Consider the following 21,450-nt stretch of genomic DNA (forward strand, 5'->3'; position numbering starts at 1 on the left):
ACCACCTAACCGTGGTTTTTTTTTCATTCTTAATACCGTCGTCATAGTGTCATACTAGTTGTTACGAGTATACTACTATCTCTTTATCAACCAGTGTACAGTGCGGTAGTTCACGGCTGTGGCTACCTCTGTGTCGGCAGTCGGCAGGCAGTCCGTCCATCCATAATTGTATTATTATTATAATATATACCACCTAACCGTGGTTTTTTTATACCACCTAACCGTGGCAGTCCGTCCATAATTGTATACTAGTATCCAATCCATCCATCTCCATTGTTTACCTGAGGTGCCTTTTAGTTCTGCCTATAAAATATGGAGAACAAAAAAGTTGAGGTTCCAAAATTAGGGAAAGATCAAGATCCACTTCCACCTCGTGCTGAAGCTGCTGCCACTAGTCATGGCCGAGACGATGAAATGCCAGCAACGTCGTCTGCCAAGGCCGATGCCCAATGTCATAGTACAGAGCATGTCAAATCCAAAACACCAAATATCAGAAAAAAAAGGACTCCAAAACCTAAAATAAAATTGTCGGAGGAGAAGCGTAAACTTGCCAATATGCCATTTACCACACGGAGTGGCAAGGAACGGCTGAGGCCCTGGCCTATGTTCATGGCTAGTGGTTCAGCTTCACATGAGGATGGAAGCACTCAGCCTCTCGCTAGAAAACTGAAAAGACTCAAGCTGGCAAAAGCACCGCAAAGAACTGTGCGTTCTTTGAAATCCCAAATCCACAAGGAGAGTCCAATTGTGTCGTTTGCGATGCCTGACCTTCCCAACACTGGACGTGAAGAGCATGCGCCTTCCACTATTTGCATGCCCCCTGCAAGTGCTGGAAGGAGCACCCGCAGTCCAGTTCCTGATAGTCAGATTGAAGATGTCAGTGTTGAAGTACACCAGGATGAGGAGGATATGGGTGTTGCTGGCGCTGGGGAGGAAATTGACCAGGAGGATTCTGATGGTGAGGTGGTTTGTTTAAGTCAGGCACCCGGGGAGACACCTGTTGTCCGTGGGAGGAATATGGCCGTTGACATGCCAGGTGAAAATACCAAAAAAATCAGCTCTTCGGTGTGGAGGTATTTCACCAGAAATGCGGACAACAGGTGTCAAGCCGTGTGTTCCCTTTGTCAAGCTGTAATAAGTAGGGGTAAGGACGTTAACCACCTCGGAACATCCTCCCTTATACGTCACCTGCAGCGCATTCATAATAAGTCAGTGACAAGTTCAAAAACTTTGGGTGACAGCGGAAGCAGTCCACTGACCAGTAAATCCCTTCCTCTTGTAACCAAGCTCACGCAAACCACCCCACCAACTCCCTCAGTGTCAATTTCCTCCTTCCCCAGGAATGCCAATAGTCCTGCAGGCCATGTCACTGGCAAGTCTGACGAGTCCTCTCCTGCCTGGGATTCCTCCGATGCATCCTTGCGTGTAACGCCTACTGCTGCTGGCGCTGCTGTTGTTGCCGCTGGGAGTCGATGGTCATCCCAGAGGGGAAGTCGTAAGCCCACTTGTACTACTTCCAGTAAGCAATTGACTGTTCAACAGTCCTTTGCGAGGAAGATGAAATATCACAGCAGTCATCCTACTGCAAAGCGGATAACTGAGTCCTTGACAACTATGTTGGTGTTAGACGTGCGTCCGGTATCCGCCGTTAGTTCACAGGGAACTAGACAATTTATTGAGGCAGTGTGCCCCCGTTACCAAATACCATCTAGGTTCCACTTCTCTAGGCAGGCGATACCGAGAATGTACACGGACGTCAGAAAAAGACTCACCAGTGTCCTAAAAAATGCAGTTGTACCCAATGTCCACTTAACCACGGACATGTGGACAAGTGGAGCAGGGCAGGGTCAGGACTATATGACTGTGACAGCCCACTGGGTAGATGTATGGACTCCCGCCGCAAGAACAGCAGCGGCGGCACCAGTAGCAGCATCTCGCAAACGCCAACTCTTTCCTAGGCAGGCTACGCTTTGTATCACCGCTTTCCAGAATACGCACACAGCTGAAAACCTCTTACGGCAACTGAGGAAGATCATCGCGGAATGGCTTACCCCAATTGGACTCTCCTGTGGATTTGTGGCATCGGACAACGCCAGCAATATTGTGTGTGCATTAAATATGGGCAAATTCCAGCACGTCCCATGTTTTGCACATACCTTGAATTTGGTGGTGCAGAATTTTTTAAAAAACGACAGGGGCGTGCAAGAGATGCTGTCGGTGGCCAGAAAAATTGCGGGACACTTTCGGCGTACAGGCACCACGTACAGAAGACTGGAGCACCACCAAAAACTACTGAACCTGCCCTGCCATCATCTGAAGCAAGAAGTGGTAACGAGGTGGAATTCAACCCTCTATATGCTTCAGAGGTTGGAGGAGCAGCAAAAGGCCATTCAAGCCTATACAATTGAGCACGATATAGGAGATGGAATGCACCTGTCTCAAGTGCAGTGGAGAATGATTTCAACGTTGTGCAAGGTTCTGATGCCCTTTGAACTTGCCACACGTGAAGTCAGTTCAGACACTGCCAGCCTGAGTCAGGTCATTCCCCTCATCAGGCTTTTGCAGAAGAAGCTGGAGGCATTGAAGAAGGAGCTAACACGGAGCGATTCCGCTAGGCATGTGGGACTTGTGGATGCAGCCCTTAATTCGCTTAACAAGGATTCACGGGTGGTCAATCTGTTGAAATCAGAGCACTACATTTTGGCCACCGTGCTCGATCCTAGATTTAAAGCCTACCTTGGATCTCTCTTTCCGGCAGACACAGGTCTGCTGGGGTTGAAAGACCTGCTGGTGACAAAATTGTCAAGTCAAGCGGAACGCGACCTGTCAACATCTCCTCCTTCACATTCTCCCGCAACTGGGGGTGCGAGGAAAAGGCTCAGAATTCCGAGCCCACCCGCTGGCGGTGATGCAGGGCAGTCTGGAGCGACTGCTGATGCTGACATCTGGTCCGGACTGAAGGACCTGACAACGATTACGGACATGTCGTCTACTGTCACTGCATATGATTCTCTCAACATTGATAGAATGGTGGAGGATTATATGAGTGACCGCATCCAAGTAGGCACGTCACACAGTCCGTACTTATACTGGCAGGAAAAAGAGGCAATTTGGAGGCCCTTGCACAAACTGGCTTTATTCTACCTAAGTTGCCCTCCCACAAGTGTGTACTCCGAAAGAGTGTTTAGTGCCGCCGCTCACCTTGTCAGCAATCGGCGTACGAGGTTACATCCAGAAAATGTGGAGAAGATGATGTTCATTAAAATGAATTATAATCAATTCCTCCGCGGAGACATTGACCAGCAGCAATTGCCTCCACAAAGTACACAGGGAGCTGAGATGGTGGATTCCAGTGGGGACGAATTGATAATCTGTGAGGAGGGGGATGTACACGGTGATATATCGGAGGGTGAAGATGAGGTGGACATCTTGCCTCTGTAGAGCCAGTTTGTGCAAGGAGAGATTAATTGCTTCTTTTTTGGGGGGGGTCCAAACCAACCCGTCATATCAGTCACAGTCGTGTGGCAGACCCTGTCACTGAAATGATGGGTTGGTTAAAGTGTGCATGTCCTGTTTTGTTTATACAACATAAGGGTGGGTGGGAGGGCCCAAGGATAATTCCATCTTGCACCTCTTTTTTCTTTTCTTTTTCTTTGCATCATGTGCTGATTGGGGAGGGTTTTTTGGAAGGGACATCCTGCGTGACACTGCAGTGCCACTCCTAGATGGGCCCGGTGTTTGTGTCGGCCACTAGGGTCGCTAATCTTACTCACACAGCTACCTCATTGCGCCTCTTTTTTTCTTTGCGTCATGTGCTGTTTGGGGAGGGTTTTTTGGAAGGGACATCCTGCGTGACACTGCAGTGCCACTCCTAGATGGGCCCGGTGTTTGTGTCGGCCACTAGGGTCGCTTATCTTACTCACACAGCGACCTCGGTGCAAATTTTAGGACTAAAAATAATATTGTGAGGTGTGATGTGTTCAGAATAGGCTGAAAATGAGTGTAAATTATGTTTTTTGAGGTTAATAATACTTTGGGATCAAAATTACCCCCAAATTCTATGATTTAAGCTGTTTTTTAGGGTTTTTTGAAAAAAACACCCGAATCCAAAACACACCCGAATCCGACAAAAAAAATTCGGTGAGGTTTTGCCAAAACGCGGTCGAACCCAAAACACGGCCGCGGAACCGAACCCAAAACCAAAACACAAAACCCGAAAAATTTCCGGCGCTCATCTCTAGTAATAACTGCAGATAATTGTATTTGCCCCTTTGTGTGATGAAGTAATTGAGAAACTGCATTCTCTATAGTTATATCCAAAAGGGTGCTGCAGCAGTTAGGGAAAAAAAGCCTTTTTAAATGCTAAAGATAACTATTGCCTATTGCTTTCCCATTACCGTATTGCTAATTATTGTCATATAGCTGTATTATTTTGTGCATAATAATAAATCTACTAGATTATTCTATTCCTCAAGGCTGTCATGTTATTTTACTGTATGGCTAGCCTCTCTGCTATAGCCTGAGAAGGAAGAGCTTGCGGAGTCATTTACAGAGAAAAATAATAATTATCCAATGGAGATGCCATCTCTACTGTAAGTTACCATCTAGATGTAACTTATCTGTGCCCACACCAACACCCAGGTTACTACTAACTGTAATTACTGTATTTCACACTGCCAACATACACAAAGCATTTCTATTACCTAGGACACAATAATCCATTTATGAAACTTCATATTTCAATACACAGCCTTCTCTCCTTCTCCATTCCAGAGTGATGCAAGGCAGAAAAGCTCAGCTGATAGCATTAAACAATGACAGCTTTCACTAAAGGAACAGAACAAATATTGTGCAACACACATTCAGTTAAATATAAATACCTGCTAAAATGAATGGAAATTGCACAGTTACTCTACACCGTCTTGTAAACTCCTCATTTGTATGAACAGAATGCACACAGTGGAGGGGTTAGAATGAAGCAAACAGAGGGCCTGAGTCAGAGGTGCATGTGACTGCATGCTCCTCTGCGATTTGGCTCACAGGGTACTTGCGAGTATATGCTAACAGCCAGTGGTGTAAGTAGAAAAAAATCTCTTACAGGTACTGTGCGCGCGCGCGCACCAAAAAACGGGTGTGGCCAAATGCCATATGGGGCGTGGCCAATGAAAATGTGGGCGTGATACACATATGGGGGAGGGGCAGATACACATATGACTCCCACAGTGCCAGATACACGTTGCCCCACAGTGCCAGATACATGAATGCCCCACAGTGCCAGATACACGAATGCCCCACAGTGCCAGATACACGAATGCCCCCCACAGTGCCAGATACACGAATGCCCCCCACAGTGCCAGATATACATTGCCCCCCACAGTGCCAGATATACATTGCCCCCCACAGTGCCAGGTATACATTGCCCACAACAGTGCCAGATATACATTGCCCACAACAGTGCCAGATATACATTGCCCGCCACAGTGCCAGGTATACATTGCCCCCCACAGTGCCAGGTATACATTGCCCACAACAGTGCCAGGTATACATTGCCCGCCACAGTGCCAGATATACATTGCCCGCCACAGTGCCAGATATACATTACCCCCCAGAGTGCCAGGTATACATTGCCCCCCACAGTGCCAGGTATACATTGCCCCCCACAGTGCCAGGTATACATTGCCCCCCACAGTGCCAGGTATACATTGCCCCCCACAGTGCTGTCTACCCCCCTTCCCCAGCTCACCGCTGCTGCTGTTGTGTTGTCTCCCGTGCGTGAGGGGAGGAGAGCCCAGCCTGCGCCTCTCCTTCCCCTCAGTCTCCGGCGGGTGAGTTCAATATTCAGCGCCGATCCGTGAGCCAATCAAAGCTCCGCGAGCTCTGATTGGCTCACGGGCGGTGCTGATTTGAACAAAGACATTGAGGGGCAGGAGAGGCGCAGGCTGCGCTCTCCTCCCCTCACATCAGCGGTAGCAAGCGGCGGCACGTCGGTGTGGGTACAATGTACCCACGGCGAAATTATTAAGGGTATGCCGTACCTGCATACTTGCACCGCTGATCTTATTGTGCACAGAGACGCCCACTGCCAACATCTCATGACCGCCGCTCACACACATAAGCGGAAACAACGGTCACACCATCGGACCCAGTGGTGTAACTACTATAGGTGCAGGGGATGCGGCTGCTATGGGGCCCGGGCTGTCACAGGGGCCTGGGGCTCATCGCTCTTTCTACACCATGCAGCACTAAAATGTTCCTCTGCGTGTGTGTGTGTGTGTGTGTGTGTGTGTGTGTGTGTGTGTGTGTAGCAGAGAGCTGTGAGCAGAAGGAGCTGTTGCAGTACCGCCAGCCATCGGAAGGGTTCGCAGTGACACCAGAGCCAGTGTAGCAGTAGGAGAGGATGGCGGGCAGTCAGCACAGTGTCACCGCCACTGTCAGGTGTGTGGTTGCTGGGCGCTGTGCAAATCCTTCCATGTGACCGACCGCAGCAGCACCACTTTCCCGCTATGAGAAGCCCCTGGCCGTGACATGGAGCCAGAGCCAGCGCAGCAGCAGGTGGAGGGCGACTTCCAAGGAGCTGTACAAGCTGTGGCTGCTCCACTTCACCAAAGTGAGCACCTGTATCTGTACTCTACACACCTGGGAGACCCCAGAGGGCCATACCTGCACATACACATGGGGTACGGGGGCCCACATCTGCACATACACACCTGGGGGATGGGGGCCACATCTGCACATGCCTGGGGTCCACACCTGTATACACATACACCTGGGGGCCACACCTTTGTACACATTCCTCCTAGTGACCTGCTCTAACAGACAGCTGAACAGTAAGGATCAAGAAAGAGGAACACACTAGTAAGGTCAAAGAGGGCATTACATTGTGACCATCATTCTCTTCCTTATTGATTGTGACAACTAATCTCAGTGGGCCCTTATGCATGAAAACAGTCACCAGAGGGTTTTATCCCAAAGCACCTACTGTAGTCCAGCTGCCGTCTGGATAGTTGAAGTTTCTGACTAATAAGTAACAACAATTATTATCAACCTGAGGAAACAGTCCATTGAAAGGACCACACAGTTAGATGGAATTTCACCATTACTGATTTATTGCCATAGAATACCCTGATGAAGTAATTAATGACGAAACACGTTGGTTGATTCATTGCTTTTTCTCTTACATCCTAGAGGATGCTGGGGTTCCATTTAGTCCCATGGGGTATAGATGGGTCCCTTGGGAGCCATGGGCACTTTAAGAGTTTAATAGTGTGGGCTGGCTCCTCCCTCTATGCCCCTCCTACCAGACTCAGTTTAGAAAATGTACCCGGAGGAGCCGGTCACAGCTAGGGGAGCTCTTAGGAGTTTTTCTAGTTTTATTATTTTCTGAGTTTAGTTAGGTACAGGCAGGCTGCTGGCAACAGCCTCCCGGCTCGGTGGGATTTAGGGGGGGAGTAGGAACCAACTCTTGAAGTTAATGGTTATCTATCTCCGCTGACAGGACACTGAGCTCCTGAGGGTGCTGATCTCAAGCCCACGAGGCAACCGCTCACTCCCACAGCACAGCTGCCACCCCCTAACAGCCAGAAGAAAGAAGTGTGGTGAGTACAGCGCCGGCGGACCGGAGAGCAGGTCGCCGGCGGGAATGGCAGCACAAGGGTGGGAGCGCAGTTCTGACCGGCTGCACTCTGGAAGGCTCAGCGGCACACTGTGTACGGCGCTGTGAGGGGCATCCTGGGCCAGCGCAATCACCATACACTGGTCAACACTGCTAACAGGGGCTAATCCCGCTGTTAGCGGAAAAAAAAAATACCTCAGGCCAGTATAATACAATAAGAGCGGGACTTCTCAGGGCGGATCCAGCACTCACCAGTGCCATTTTCTCCCTGCAGTTCATCAACAGAGACGCTGGCAGGGAGTGCTGCCCTCCACATAAGTAACACTGTGTTATAGATACAGGGGGAGTGTAATTCGATACTAGCTACCCTGTTAAGGTTCAGCGAGTCAGAGGGGTTTTCTCTTATGTCTTAGAGGATGCTGGGGTCCACATTAGTACCATGGGGTATAGACGGATCCACTAGGAGCCATTGGCACTTTAAGAGTTTGAGAGTGTGGGCTGGCTCCTCCCTCTATGCCCCTCCTACCGGACTCAGTTTAGAAAATGTTTAGAAAACAGCCTCCCTGCTTCGTGGGACTAAGGGGGGGGGGGGGAGAGAGTGTCCGTCCTGCGGGGTCTGAGCCACTATCTCCGCTGACAGGACACTGAGCTCCTGAGCGGATAGAACGTTCCCCGCCACAGGGGATTGCTCACCCCAGCAGCATGCCGCCACCCCCTTACAGTGCCAGAAGATCAGTGGCGAGTCAGTCCCCGGTCCCCCTAGCAAGCGTGGAGCCGGTGTGAAGATGGGGGCAAACAGGGTATGGAGCGCAGTACTAACTGCGCTCCGGGACTCAGCGGTACACAGTGCGGCGCTGTGAGGGGCGCCCTGACCCAGCACCTACACCGTACACTGACCTCCAAACCTATCAGGGTCCCAGGGTCGCTGCAAGCACAATTCCTCAGGCCAGTATAATCTTCAGAAGAGCGGGAAGACAGCGCAATGTAAGGGGGCAGAGTTTCTCCCCAGAGCGGACCCAGCAGCGTTCAGCACCATTTTCCTGCCTGCAGAAGTGCTGTCAGTGAAAGCTGTCCCTCCAATTCAACTCCAGCTATCTTTTAAGGTACCAGGGGGTTGTAGAAGGGGGGGAGGCTGTGTACAGACTGTGTAACCTATTAAGGTACACAGTCAGCGCTGGTTAGGGGTCTCCCTATCTATTAGCGCTGTGTGTGGGTTGGCTCCAATCTCTGTCTCTCTCTTGCCATTCTTAGGGGGGAAACTCTGTCTACCCGTGTGTGTGTGTGTGTGTGTGTGTGTGTGTGTGTGTGTGTGTGTGCGCGCGCGCGCGTGTGTGCGTGTGTGTGTGAAGTGTATGTGGTCTCCATTAAGCTATGTCCAGGGACTCTGTTTCATATGCTGCAGAGGATGATCCCATTCCATGTAATCAGGATTGCACTGTGTTAGCGCAGATACCAGCAAGGGAGCCTGAGTGGTTTTCCTCTATTAAAACTATGATTTCTCAGATTTCTACTATGGTTGCACAAAAGGATCTGCAACTCAGGTTTTACAGAACTCTATGGCAGTTTGGTCTGGTTCTGTAACCTCATGACTCCCTACTGTATGTTCACACAAACATGCTCTTGCCCAGATTAGTCAAGATGACACGGATACCAACTCTGACACGGCAGACGGTGATGGGGATCTGCTGAGGGGGGCGGCATCTCTTGCAAAAGGGGTGCAGTTGATGATAGAGGCCATTAGAGATATGTAGAATATTGCTGATACAACACCTGAGCAGGTTGAGGAGACTTACTTCACTGACAATAGGAAAGCCTCGCTAACCTTTCCTGCGTCTAAATAATTAAATGCTATTTTTGAGAAAGCCTGGGAAAACCCGGAGAAAAAATTCCAGATACCAAGAAAGGATCTGGTTGCTTTCCCCTTTCCTGAGGAGGATAATAAAAAATAGGAAAACCCACCCATAGTTAACGCGTCTGTGTCCAGACTAAAAAAATTTGGTTTTACCTGTTCCAGGATCTACCGTGTTAAAAGAACCGTCTGATCGCAAAATTGACACTACGCTCAAATCCATAGACACGGCTTCAGGGGCGATACTGTGTCCTACTATTGCATGTGCATGGATTTCCAAAGCTATAGTAAAGTGGTCAGGCACGTTACTTGAGGATTTGTACACAATGGATAAAAGTGACGTTGAATTGTTTTTACGTAACATTCAGGATTCTGCAGGATTTATGGTGGAAGACCTGGGTTCCATGGCTGCAGGGATATCTTCCATGTCCGTCTCAGCTCGTAGGGGACTTTGGCTGCGCCAGTGGTCTGCCGACGTGGAATCCAGGAGAGGTGTCAGGCTCTCTTTGGGGAAGCGTTGGATGCGTGGCTACAGCGGGTAAGTCTCCTTTTCTTCCCTCAGCTGCACCTGCTACGAAGAAGCCTTTTTCTTCAGCTGCATCACAGTCCTTTCTGGCTCTTAAAACAAGAAAGGCCAAGCCGTCCAACACTTTCTTAGGAGGAGGTCGGCCAAAATCCAAGAAACCTGCTGCTGCGGGTTCCCAGGAACAGAAGCCTGCTTCAGGTACGCCAAAGTCCTCAGCATGACGGTGGACCGCGCAGCCTGGAGGTGGGGGCGAGACTCAGGCATTTCAGTCACATCTGGGTGTCGTCAGTCCTGGACCCCTGGGTATAGGATATTGTGTCCCTGGGGTACAGGCTAGAGTTTCAAGATCTTCCCCCTCACCGATTCTTAAAATCAGGCTTGCCAGCTTTGCTGGCAGACAGGGCTATCCTACAGGAAGCCATCCAGAAGTTGGTGGAGGCACAGATCATTGTACCAGTTCCACCCCATTAGCAAAACAAAGGTTACTGTTCAAACCTTTTTGTAGTACCAAAACCGGATGGTTCGGTCAGACCCATTTTGAACTTAAAATCGCTAAATCCCTTTCTGAGGGAGTTCAAGTTCAAAATGGAGTCTCTGAGGGCGGTGATATCAGGACTGGAAGAGGGGGAATTCCTGGTATCCCTGGATATCAAGAATGCGTACCTCCACATTCCGATTTGGCCGCCGCATCAAGCTTATCTCCGATTCGCACTGTCGGACAGTCATTTTCAATTCCAGGCCCTGCCATTCGGCCTCTCCACAGCACGGAGGGTATTCACCAAGGTGATGGCGGAAATTATGGTTCTCCTCCGCAGACAGGGGGTGAATATAATTCCATATCTGGACAATCTGCTGATAAAGGCATAGTCCAAGGAGAAGCTGTTACAGTCCATTGTTCTTACGACCCATCTACTCGGGGAACACGGTTGGATCCTGAATCTTCCAAAATCACATTTGGAGCCGACCAGTAGTTTGTCCTTTCTTGAAGTGCAGAGGGTGTTTCTTCCAGAGGAGAAAGCGTTGGTGATACAAACAATGGTCCGGGATGTCCTGAAGCCAGCCCGGGTGTCGGTTCATCAGTGCATTCGCCTTCTGGGGAAGATGGTGGCCTCTTACGAGGCTCTGCAGTACGGGAGGTTTCATGCTCGGCCCTTCCAACTGGATCTCCTGGACAAGTGGTCGGGATCTCATCTACACATGCACCAGAGAATGCGTCTGTCGCCAAAGGCCAGGATTTCACTCCTCTGGTGACTACAACTACCTCACCTTCTGGAGGGCCGCAGGTTCGGGATTCAGGACTGGATCCTTCTAACCACGGATGCAAGTCTCCGGGGCTGGGGTGCAGTCACTCAAGGGGAGAAGGTGGTCAAGTCTGGAAGCCAGTCTGCCAATAACCCCCCCCCCCCCCCCCCCCCACCCACCCACCACCACCTGGATCCACCTATCCATGCATTACACAACAACACACCACACTCAGGCTGGTGGACATACGAACAATACATGCATTACACAACACACACACAGGCTGATGGACATACATACAAACATACACGCACACACATACAATGCCGGGTGCAGAGATAAGGAGGCTGGTGGCGGCCCCACAACACTGCAGAATGGACGTAGAGGAAGAATGGGCAGAAGCTCTCGACGCCTCCGTATGCAGCTTGCACAAACTAAACTCTGCAGATCAGAGCTCACTGCTGAATGCGGTCACAGTCGCGGTTTGTGTTGAGACGGAGACAGAGCTGTCTCCATCTCTGAGAAAAGAATTCTGCTGATCAGGGGGGGTTTCTGGGTGCGCCTCTGCCCTATCCCTCTGCTTTTCTGACACCAACACCCCCCCCCCAACCCGCCTCCTCGTTCTTGCAGAGTGCTGGTGGGGACCCTTTCAAATGTTTCTATGGGGCCCACAAAGGTCTAGTTACACCACTGATCGGATCTCTGAATTGACCTTATTCTGGCTCAGACTGAGCAACTCTACTAAGATGCCAGGGCCTCTCCTGTTGCAAACAAATACACAGTGGCTGACTATGGCAGGGAGGGGGCAGCCAGGTCAGCACAGCAACGTGCGGTGTGGGGGCATGGCTTCAAATAGGGGGCGGGGAGGGGGAGTGACACAACGGGAAAGGCTATTGCACAGCAGGCGGAGTGGCTACGATGACGCAATTTAGCGTGAATTGCGTCATCAGCCACCAGGTCCACCCACTTTATTCGGTAAGGTGGGGGCATTGCTGGAGTGGTGCGGGTGGAACCGGGAGGCCTGCCTACTTTCCCGGCGGGCCAGAAGCTTCACCCAGATTTCATGAGCCTTCTGGCCATTCCGGGATAGTAGGCAAGTATGGACTATTGGCAAGCCAAAAAAATAGTCCAGACAGCCTGCATTTTTCTAATTACCCCTCACCCTCAAATGCTAAATAATTGTTACTCATTTTGCGAGTAATTCCTCTGTTCATGTGCTAATCAATCACAGCATGTGTGCACAATGATTAATCATACTTTCCTACCCTCCCTCATTCCGAATGAGACTCCCTGAAATAGCAGCAATCTCCTGACTCCTTGAATAGTCCAGCAATCTCCCTGATTGCACCTTACCCCCATTATGCAGCTGTTACATTCTTGGGGGGAAAAATAAATCACAGATACATACATTCAAAGGGGGAACATCAGTGCCATTTCCCTGCATTGGTTATAAGGCACAATGGGGCAGATGTATTAACCTGGAGAAGGCATAAGGAAATGATAAACCAGTGATATGTGCAAGGTGATAAAGGCACCAGCCAATCAGATCCTAACTGTTAATTTACATATTGGAGCTGATTGGCTGGTACCTTTATCACCTTGCACATATCACTGGTTTATCACTTCCTTATGCCTTCTCCAGGTTAATACATCTGCCCCAATGACCCCTATGGCTACATTCATTTTAAATAAAGTTTCTCATGTCCACTTACAGTATATGGAACCTCTTGTAAAAACACAACACACAAACAAATTCTGCAAAATATAAGAGTATTTTCTTCAACAAGTAGATCTTACTAACTTTGGGGCTCATTTACATTTGGATGTGTCATTTTTAGGACACACCTCCCAGATGTAGCAGTACACGTCCGCACTGATAGGTGTTACTTTCACATCTCCCTGAAATGCTTTTTCAAAAGTAGGCAAGTATGTGATGAATGTATTTTTCCCATTTCTCACCTGTTTTAGCATCATATATAGTTAGGATCACACCACCTCCAATGCCCATGCTGTGAGCACTCAGAAGACCATCACAGAACAGAGAAGCAATAACAGCATCGACTGCTGAACCACCTTCTTTAAGAACATCCCTGTGAATGGGAGATAAACAGAATATGCAGTTATTAGTATTACATAGTGATGCAGATAAATGTGACTACGCAGTAAACAGGATAGATAGCCATTTCTCGTGCTGCCAGTCAGAGAGGAGGGGGATTGGACAGAGACCGCACATGGGTCCCGTTCACTCATTCCCCCCCCCCCTGGATTTGCACATGCTCTAAATCAGGCATGTCCAAACTGCGGCAGTCCAGCTTTTGAGAAACTACACATCCCAGCATGCCCTGACACAGCTTTAGCATTCTCTGACAGCAAAACTGTGTCAGGGCATCCTGGGATATGTAGTTTCACAACAGCTGGAGGGCCGCAGTTTGGACATGCCTGCTCTAAATTCAGGGGCGGATCCAGAAAAAAATTACAGGGGGGGCACCATTAGGGACGTGGCTTTGTTGGAATGGGCGTGGCTTCGTTGGAATGGGTGTGGTATTGCAGGAAAAGACAACCTTATACCCCAGTTTTGCAACCTGCACGCCCAGACGTTGGCCACCACAGGAAAGAAAAATAATCCTGATTCATGCCCCTTACATTATTTGTCATTTTTCCTCCTTATAGTAATGCCCAGTATACATTATTCCACATACTGCAATGGCCCTTAGACATTATTCCACACACAATAATGCACATGACACAATATGCACACACTGTAATGCCCCAGACACATTATGCCACACACCGTAATGCCTGTGACACATTATGACAGGAATCGCAATGCCCGTTATACATTATGCTACACACTGCACTGCCCCTGATACATTATAGCACATACAATGTCTGTGACACATTATGCCACACACTGCAATGACCTTGAGACATTATACCACAATGCCCGTGATATAGTATACCATACACCGTAATGCCTGTGACACATACCGCAATGCCCGTTATACCCTATGCCACACACCGTAATGCCCGTTATATATTATGCCACGCTGCAATGACCCTGAGACATTATACCACATACCACAATGCCCGTGATATAGTATACCACACACCGTAATGCCTGACACATTATGACACACACCGCAATGTCCGTGATACATTATGCCACACACTGCAATGACCCTGAGACATTATACCACATATCACAATGCCAGCGATATAGTATACCATACACCGTAATGCCTGTGACACATTATGACACACACCGCAATGTCCGTGATACATTATGCCACACACCGTAATGCCCATTACACATTAAGTCCTACAGTAAGGCTTCTAATTACTTTTCAAATACCTGCTCGTTGTCAGGGGTTTCATGCACTGGGTGTCATGCTCGTTGCCAGGGGTTTCATGCTCTTGGTTCCATGCACGGTGCCAGGGGTTTTCATGCTCAGGGTGTCATGCTCGTTGCCAGGGGTTTCATGCACTGGGTGTCATGCTCGTTGCCAGGGGTTTCATGCACTGGGTGTCATGCTCGTTGCCAGGGGTTTCATGCACTGGGTGTCATGCTCGTTGCTAGGAGGTAGTCCTTGTTGCTAGGGCTGTGCTCCCAGTGCCACATATGCCCCCAGTGCCAGATATTCCCCCACGGTGCCAGGTACTCACATGCCCCCAGTGCCAAATATAGCCCCCCCATGTGCCAGGTACACATATACCCCCAGTGCCAGATATTCCCAGACAGTGCCACATATGCCCCCAGTGCCAGATATCTCCCCCCCCAGTGCTTTATATGCCCCCAGTGCCACATATGCCCCAGTGCCACATATGCCCCAGTGCCAGATATTCCCCCCCAGTGCCACATATGCCCCCAGTGCCAGATATCCCTCCCCTGCCAGTTATTCCCCCCAGTGCCACATATCCCCCCCCCCCCAGTGCCACATATGCCCCCAGTGCCAGATATCCCCCCCCCGTGCCAGATATGCCCCCAGTGCCAGATATTCCCCCCAGTGCCATATATGTCCCCAGTGCCAGATATTCTCTCCCCCCCCCTCCCTGCCAAATATGCCCTCAGTGCCAGATATCCCCCCCCCCAGTGCCAGATATGCCCCCAGTGCCAGATATTCCCCCCAGTGCCATATATGTCCCCAGTGCCAGATGTTCTCCCACCCCCCCCTCCCCCCTCCCTGCCAAATATGCCCCCAGTGCCAGATATAACCCCCCAGTGCGTCCCTTCCTCCGCCGCCGCCGATGCTCCCCCCGCTCCCCTGCTGTTAGGAGGGACACGGAGGGCACAGTGCGCGCCTCTCCTGTGTCCCTCCTGTGTCTCCGGCGGCCGCGGGTCACTGTAATAAAGGAAGTGCTCACGAACGGCACTTCCTTTATGAGACCAGCGGCCGCCGGAGACACAGGAGGGACACAGGAGAGGCGCGCACTGTGCCCTCCGTGTCCCTCCTAACAGCAGGGGACGAAACGAGACCGCAGACTGACATGCGGACGCTAGTCCGCATGTCAGTCTGCACTAAAAATGACAGGGGGGGCACGTGCCTTGGTGCCCCCCCCCTAAATCCGCCACTGTCTAAATTGTATTATTATACTGCTTTAAGAATTTATACACATTCTGTCCTGATGTGCCCTGTTGTTACATGACTGGACTGATTGCACTGAAATAGTAATTAGCAAATTGGTTATTAAGAATTATAGCATTGCTATAGGCATAAGGCATAAGGCATCTGCTTTTATATTAGATTGCTTATGCACATGATGGGTTGCTATTGTTAAATTGGAATGTTATCTCCTGAGTATAGGCATGAGGGTATGACTGTGTTAAATCTCAGTTGGTTGGTTTGTTTGCTTGTTTTTTTAAGAGTGTTTTATTACTAGTCATTGCTGGGGGAGGGTTCATTGGAGTTTGGGTGCAATCAGTGTATTCACATGCTTGGTCCATGACTTAAAGAACATCAGGAAGGCTTAGGCCGTAGGCTTGTGGCCATTACTTCAAAGGACATTATTCAAAGGATAACTACACATTTAAAAATAATTTCGACGTTACACCGACATTAAACCAAAGGAAAACAGAAGGACAACAACCGATCCACAATCTGGACCACTAAAGGACAGCTTTCAAACAAATGTGAGTCCAGTTCCTCTACACATCAAACTACTACAGCCTGAGTAACCCATACTTAGAACTTAAATCTGTGTTAGGAACGCTGCTAGACCTTTCCACTTCATCCGCAACTACTCAAATCTATGTCTATAGCTTACCAAAACCATCTGAATTCTCACCTGTACCAATGTTATCTGTCTTTTTACAATATGAAAAGACATCCCCAAACTGCTCACTACAGCTCTCTTATGCAAACTCATGTATGTTTTTTGATGCAACAATTGGCTTGTAATTGGCATTGCATGTGTGGGGAAGTTGCACAGTGAAACATAGTTTATTATTGCATGCTGTTTGGTGTTTACCTCCTTTGAACATTTGGTCATTGTGGTCAGGCGTACTATATCTTTACATTTAGGGAGGTGTATTCATGGTGTAAAGGAAACAGTGTGATTCCTGATTAGTAAAATAAAAATGATTGATTGATTGATTGATATATATATATATATATATATATATATATATATATATATAACACTGAGCAACATCCCCAAACAGGTAATTTCAACTTTATAATTTGACATAGAAACATAGAATTTGACGGCAGATAAGAACCACTTGGCCCATCTAGTCTGCCCCTTTTTTATTTTATCCTTTAGGCAATCTCAACCCTTTTTTAACCTTAATCCTTTGTAAGGATATTCATATGCCTGTCCCAAGCATGTTTAAATTGCCCTACAGTCTTAGCCTCTACCACCTCTGATGGGAGGCTATTCCACTTATCCACTACCCTTTCTGTGAAGTAATTTTTCCTTAAATTTCCCCTGAACCTCCCCCCCTCCAGTCTCAATGTATGCCCTCGAGTTCTAATACTTCTTTTCCTTTGAAGAATGTTTCCCTCCTGAACTTTGTTAAGACCCTTGATATATTTGAAAGTTTCTATCATGTCCCCCCTTTCCCTTCTCTCCTCCAAAATATACATGTTAAGATCTTTTAGCCTTTCCGGGTAAGTTTTGTGATGTAGGCCATGCACCATTTTAGTTGCCCTTCTTTGTACACCCTCTAATGTATTTATATCCTTCTGGAGATAGGGTCTCCAGAACTGGACACAGTATTCCAGATGGGGCCATACCAATGACCTATACAGTAGAGATGAGCGGGTTCGGTTCCTCTGAATCCGAACCCGCCCGAACTTCAGGTTTTTTACACGGGTCCGAGCAGGCTCGGATCTTCCCGCCTTGCTCGGCTAACCCGAGCGCGCCCGAACGTCATCATCACGCTGTCGGATTCTCGCGAGGCTCGGATTCTATCGCGAGACTCGGATTCTATATAAGGAGCCGCGCGTCGCCGCCATTTTCACACGTGCATTGAGAGTCATAGGGAGAGGACGTGGCTAGCGTCCTCTCCGTTTAGAAAAGAGAGAGACACAGTATTTTGGGGAGCATTATTAGGAGGAGTACTACTATACTGTATACTACTATACTACTTGCTGAAGTGATATTTATAGATTAGATAATAGATAGTGTGACTGTAAGTGTATTATCTGACTTGTGGGGGAGACACTGACAGTGGGGAGCAGTAAGAGTCTGAGAGCAGGACTCAGGAGTACATATAACGTACAGTGCACACTTTTGCTGCCAGAGTCAGTGCCACACTGCCATTGTTGTGACCACACTGACCACCAGTATAATAATATATTTTGTGATTGTCTGCTTAGGCCTCGGAGTACTAGTTGCAAGTTGCAACGTGACCTGAAGTGACCACCAGTTTAATAATCAATCACCACCAGTTTAATATATATATATATATATATATAATTGTATATAATATATATATATATATATATATATATATATAATATTGTATACCACCTACCCGTGTTTTTTTTTTTTTTCATTCTTCTTTATACATACTACTATAGTAGCTTACTGTAGCAGTCTGCGGTGCTGTGCTGACCTGACAGTGTCCAGCAGGTCCGTCATCAGTCATTACATAATAAATATATATAGTACCTGTCCGGCTGCAGTACTAGTGATATTATATTGATTTCATCTCATTATCAATAATTTATCATCCAGTCTAGACTCTATATTAGCAGCAGACACAGTACGTTAGTCCACGGCTGTAGCTACCTCTGTGTCGGCACTCGGCAGTCCATCCATAATTGTATACCACCTACCCGTGGTTTTTTTTTTTCTTTCTTCTTTGTACATACTACTATAGAGTATAGTAGCTTACTGTAGCAGTCTGCGGTGCTGCTGAGCTGACAGTGTCCAGCAGGTCCGTCATCAGTCATCATTACCTAATAAATATATTATCTACCTGTCCGGCTGCAGTACTAGTGATATTATATATACATACATATATATATTGATTTCATCTCATTATCAATCATCCAGTCTATATTAGCAGCAGACACAGTACGTTAGTCCACGGCTGTAGCTACCTCTGTGTCGGCACTCGGCAGTCCATCCATAATTGTATACCACCTACCCGTGGTTTTTTTTTTTCTTTCTTCTTTGTACATACTACTATAGTATAGTAGCTTACTGTAGCAGTCTGCGGTGCTGCTGAGCTGACAGTGTCCAGCAGGTCCGTCATCAGTCATCATTACCTAATAAATATATTATCTACCTGTCCGGCTGCAGTACTAGTGATATTATATATACATACATATATATATATTGATTTCATCTCATTATCATCCAGTCTATATTAGCAGCAGACACAGTACGGTAGTCCACGGCTGTAGCTACCTCTGTGTCGGCACTCGGCAGTCCATCCATAATTGTATACCACCTACCCGTGGTTTTTTTTTTTCTTTCTTCTTTGTACATACTACTATAGTATAGTAGCTTACTGTAGCAGTCTGCGGTGCTGCTGAGCTGACAGTGTCCAGCAGGTCCGTCATCAGTCATCATTACCTAATAAATATATTATCTACCTGTCCGGCTGCAGTACTAGTGATATTATATATACATACATATATATATTGATTTCATCTCATTATCAATCATCCAGTCTATATTAGCAGCAGACACAGTACGTTAGTCCATGGCTGTAGCTACCTCTGTGTCGGCACTCGGCAGTCCATCCATAATTGTATACCACCTACCCGTGGTTTTTTTTTTTTCTTTCTTCTTTGTACATACTACTATAGTATAGTAGCTTACTGTAGCAGTCTGCGGTGCTGCTGAGCTGACAGTGTCCAGCAGGTCCGTCATCAGTCATCATTACCTAATAAATATATTATCTACCTGTCTGGCTGCAGTACTAGTGATATTATATATACATACATATATATATATTGATTTCATCTCATTATCATCCAGTCTATATTAGCAGCAGACACAGTACGGTAGTCCACGGCTGTAGCTACCTCTGTGTCGGCACTCGGCAGTCCATCCATAATTGTATACCACCTACCCGTGGTTTTTTTTTTTCTTTCTTCTTTGTACATACTACTATAGTATAGTAGCTTACTGTAGCAGTCTGCGGTGCTGCTGAGCTGACAGTGTCCAGCAGGTCCGTCATCAGTCATCATTACCTAATAAATATATTATCTACCTGTCCGGCTGCAGTACTAGTGATATTATATATACATACATATATATATTGATTTCATCTCATTATCAATCATCCAGTCTATATTAGCAGCAGACACAGTACGTTAGTCCATGGCTGTAGCTACCTCTGTGTCGGCACTCGGCAGTCCATCCATAATTGTATACCACCTACCCGTGGTTTTTTTTTTTTCTTTCTTCTTTGTACATACTACTATAGTATAGTAGCTTACTGTAGCAGTCTGCGGTGCTGCTGAGCTGACAGTGTCCAGCAGGTCCGTCATCAGTCATCATTACCTAATAAATATATTATCTACCTGTCTGGCTGCAGTACTAGTGATATTATATATACATACATATATATATATTGATTTCATCTCATTATCATCCAGTCTATATTAGCAGCAGACACAGTACGGTAGTCCACGGCTGTAGCTACCTCTGTGTCGGCACTCGGCAGTCCATCCATAAGTATACTAGTATCCATCCATCTCCATTGTTTACCTGAGGTGCCTTTTAGTTGTGCCTATTAAAATATGGAGAACAAAAATGTTGAGGTTCCAAAATTAGGGAAAGATCAAGATCCACTTCCACCTCGTGCTGAAGCTGCTGTCACTAGTCATGGCCGAGACGATGAAATGCCAGCAACGTCGTCTGCCAAGGCCGATACCCAATGTCATAGTACAGAGCATGTCAAATCCAAAACACCAAATATCAGTAAAAAAAGGACTCCAAAACCTAAAATAAAATTGTCGGAGGAGAAGCGTAAACTTGCCAATATGCCATTTACAACACGGAGTGGCAAGGAACGGCTGAGGCCCTGGCCTATGTTCATGGCTAGTGGTTCAGCTTCACATGAGGATGGAAGCACTCAGCCTCTCGCTAGAAAACTGAAAAGACTCAAGCTGGCAAAAGCACCGCAAAGAACTGTGCGTTCTTCGAAATCCCAAATCCACAAGGAGAGTCCAATTGTGTCGGTTGCGATGCCTGACCTTCCCAACACTGGACGTGAAGAGCATGCGCCTTCCACCATTTGCACGCCCCCTGCAAGTGCTGGAAGGAGCACCCGCAGTCCAGTTCCTGATAGTCAGATTGAAGATGTCAGTGTTGAAGTACACCAGGATGAGGAGGATATGGGTGTTGCTGGCGCTGGGGAGGAAATTGACCAGGAGGATTCTGATGGTGAGGTGGTTTGTTTAAGTCAGGCACCCGGGGAGACACCTGTTGTCCGTGGGAGGAATAGGGCCATTGACATGCCTGGTCAAAATACAAAAAAAATCAGCTCTTCGGTGTGGAAGTATTTCACCAGAAATGCGGACAACATTTGTCAAGCCGTGTGTTGCCTTTGTCAAGCTGTAATAAGTAGGGGTAAGGACGTTAACCACCTCGGAACATCCTCCCTTATACGTCACCTGCAGCGCATTCATAATAAGTCAGTGACAAGTTCAAAAACTTTGGGTGACAGCGGAAGCAGTCCACTGACCAGTAAATCCCTTCCTCTTGTAACCAAGCTCACGCAAACCACCCCACCAACTCCCTCAGTGTCAATTTCCTCCT

General features: G+C 47.8%; 1 protein-coding gene across 1 annotated transcript in view; it reads right to left on the minus strand.

Annotated features, from left to right (window-relative positions):
• Positions 1-21,450, minus strand: part of GGT1 (gamma-glutamyltransferase 1) — a 300,334-nt gene that overhangs the window by 130,323 nt on the left and 148,561 nt on the right. Inside the window, exon 3 of the mRNA XM_063913037.1 lies at positions 13,189-13,319. Within this exon, the coding sequence (XP_063769107.1) occupies positions 13,189-13,319 (131 nt within the window). The remainder of the gene's footprint in view (positions 1-13,188; positions 13,320-21,450) is intronic.

The sequence above is a fragment of the Pseudophryne corroboree genome, chromosome 1, assembly GCF_028390025.1.
Source record: "Pseudophryne corroboree isolate aPseCor3 chromosome 1, aPseCor3.hap2, whole genome shotgun sequence".
Taxonomy (NCBI): Eukaryota; Metazoa; Chordata; class Amphibia; order Anura; family Myobatrachidae; genus Pseudophryne; species Pseudophryne corroboree.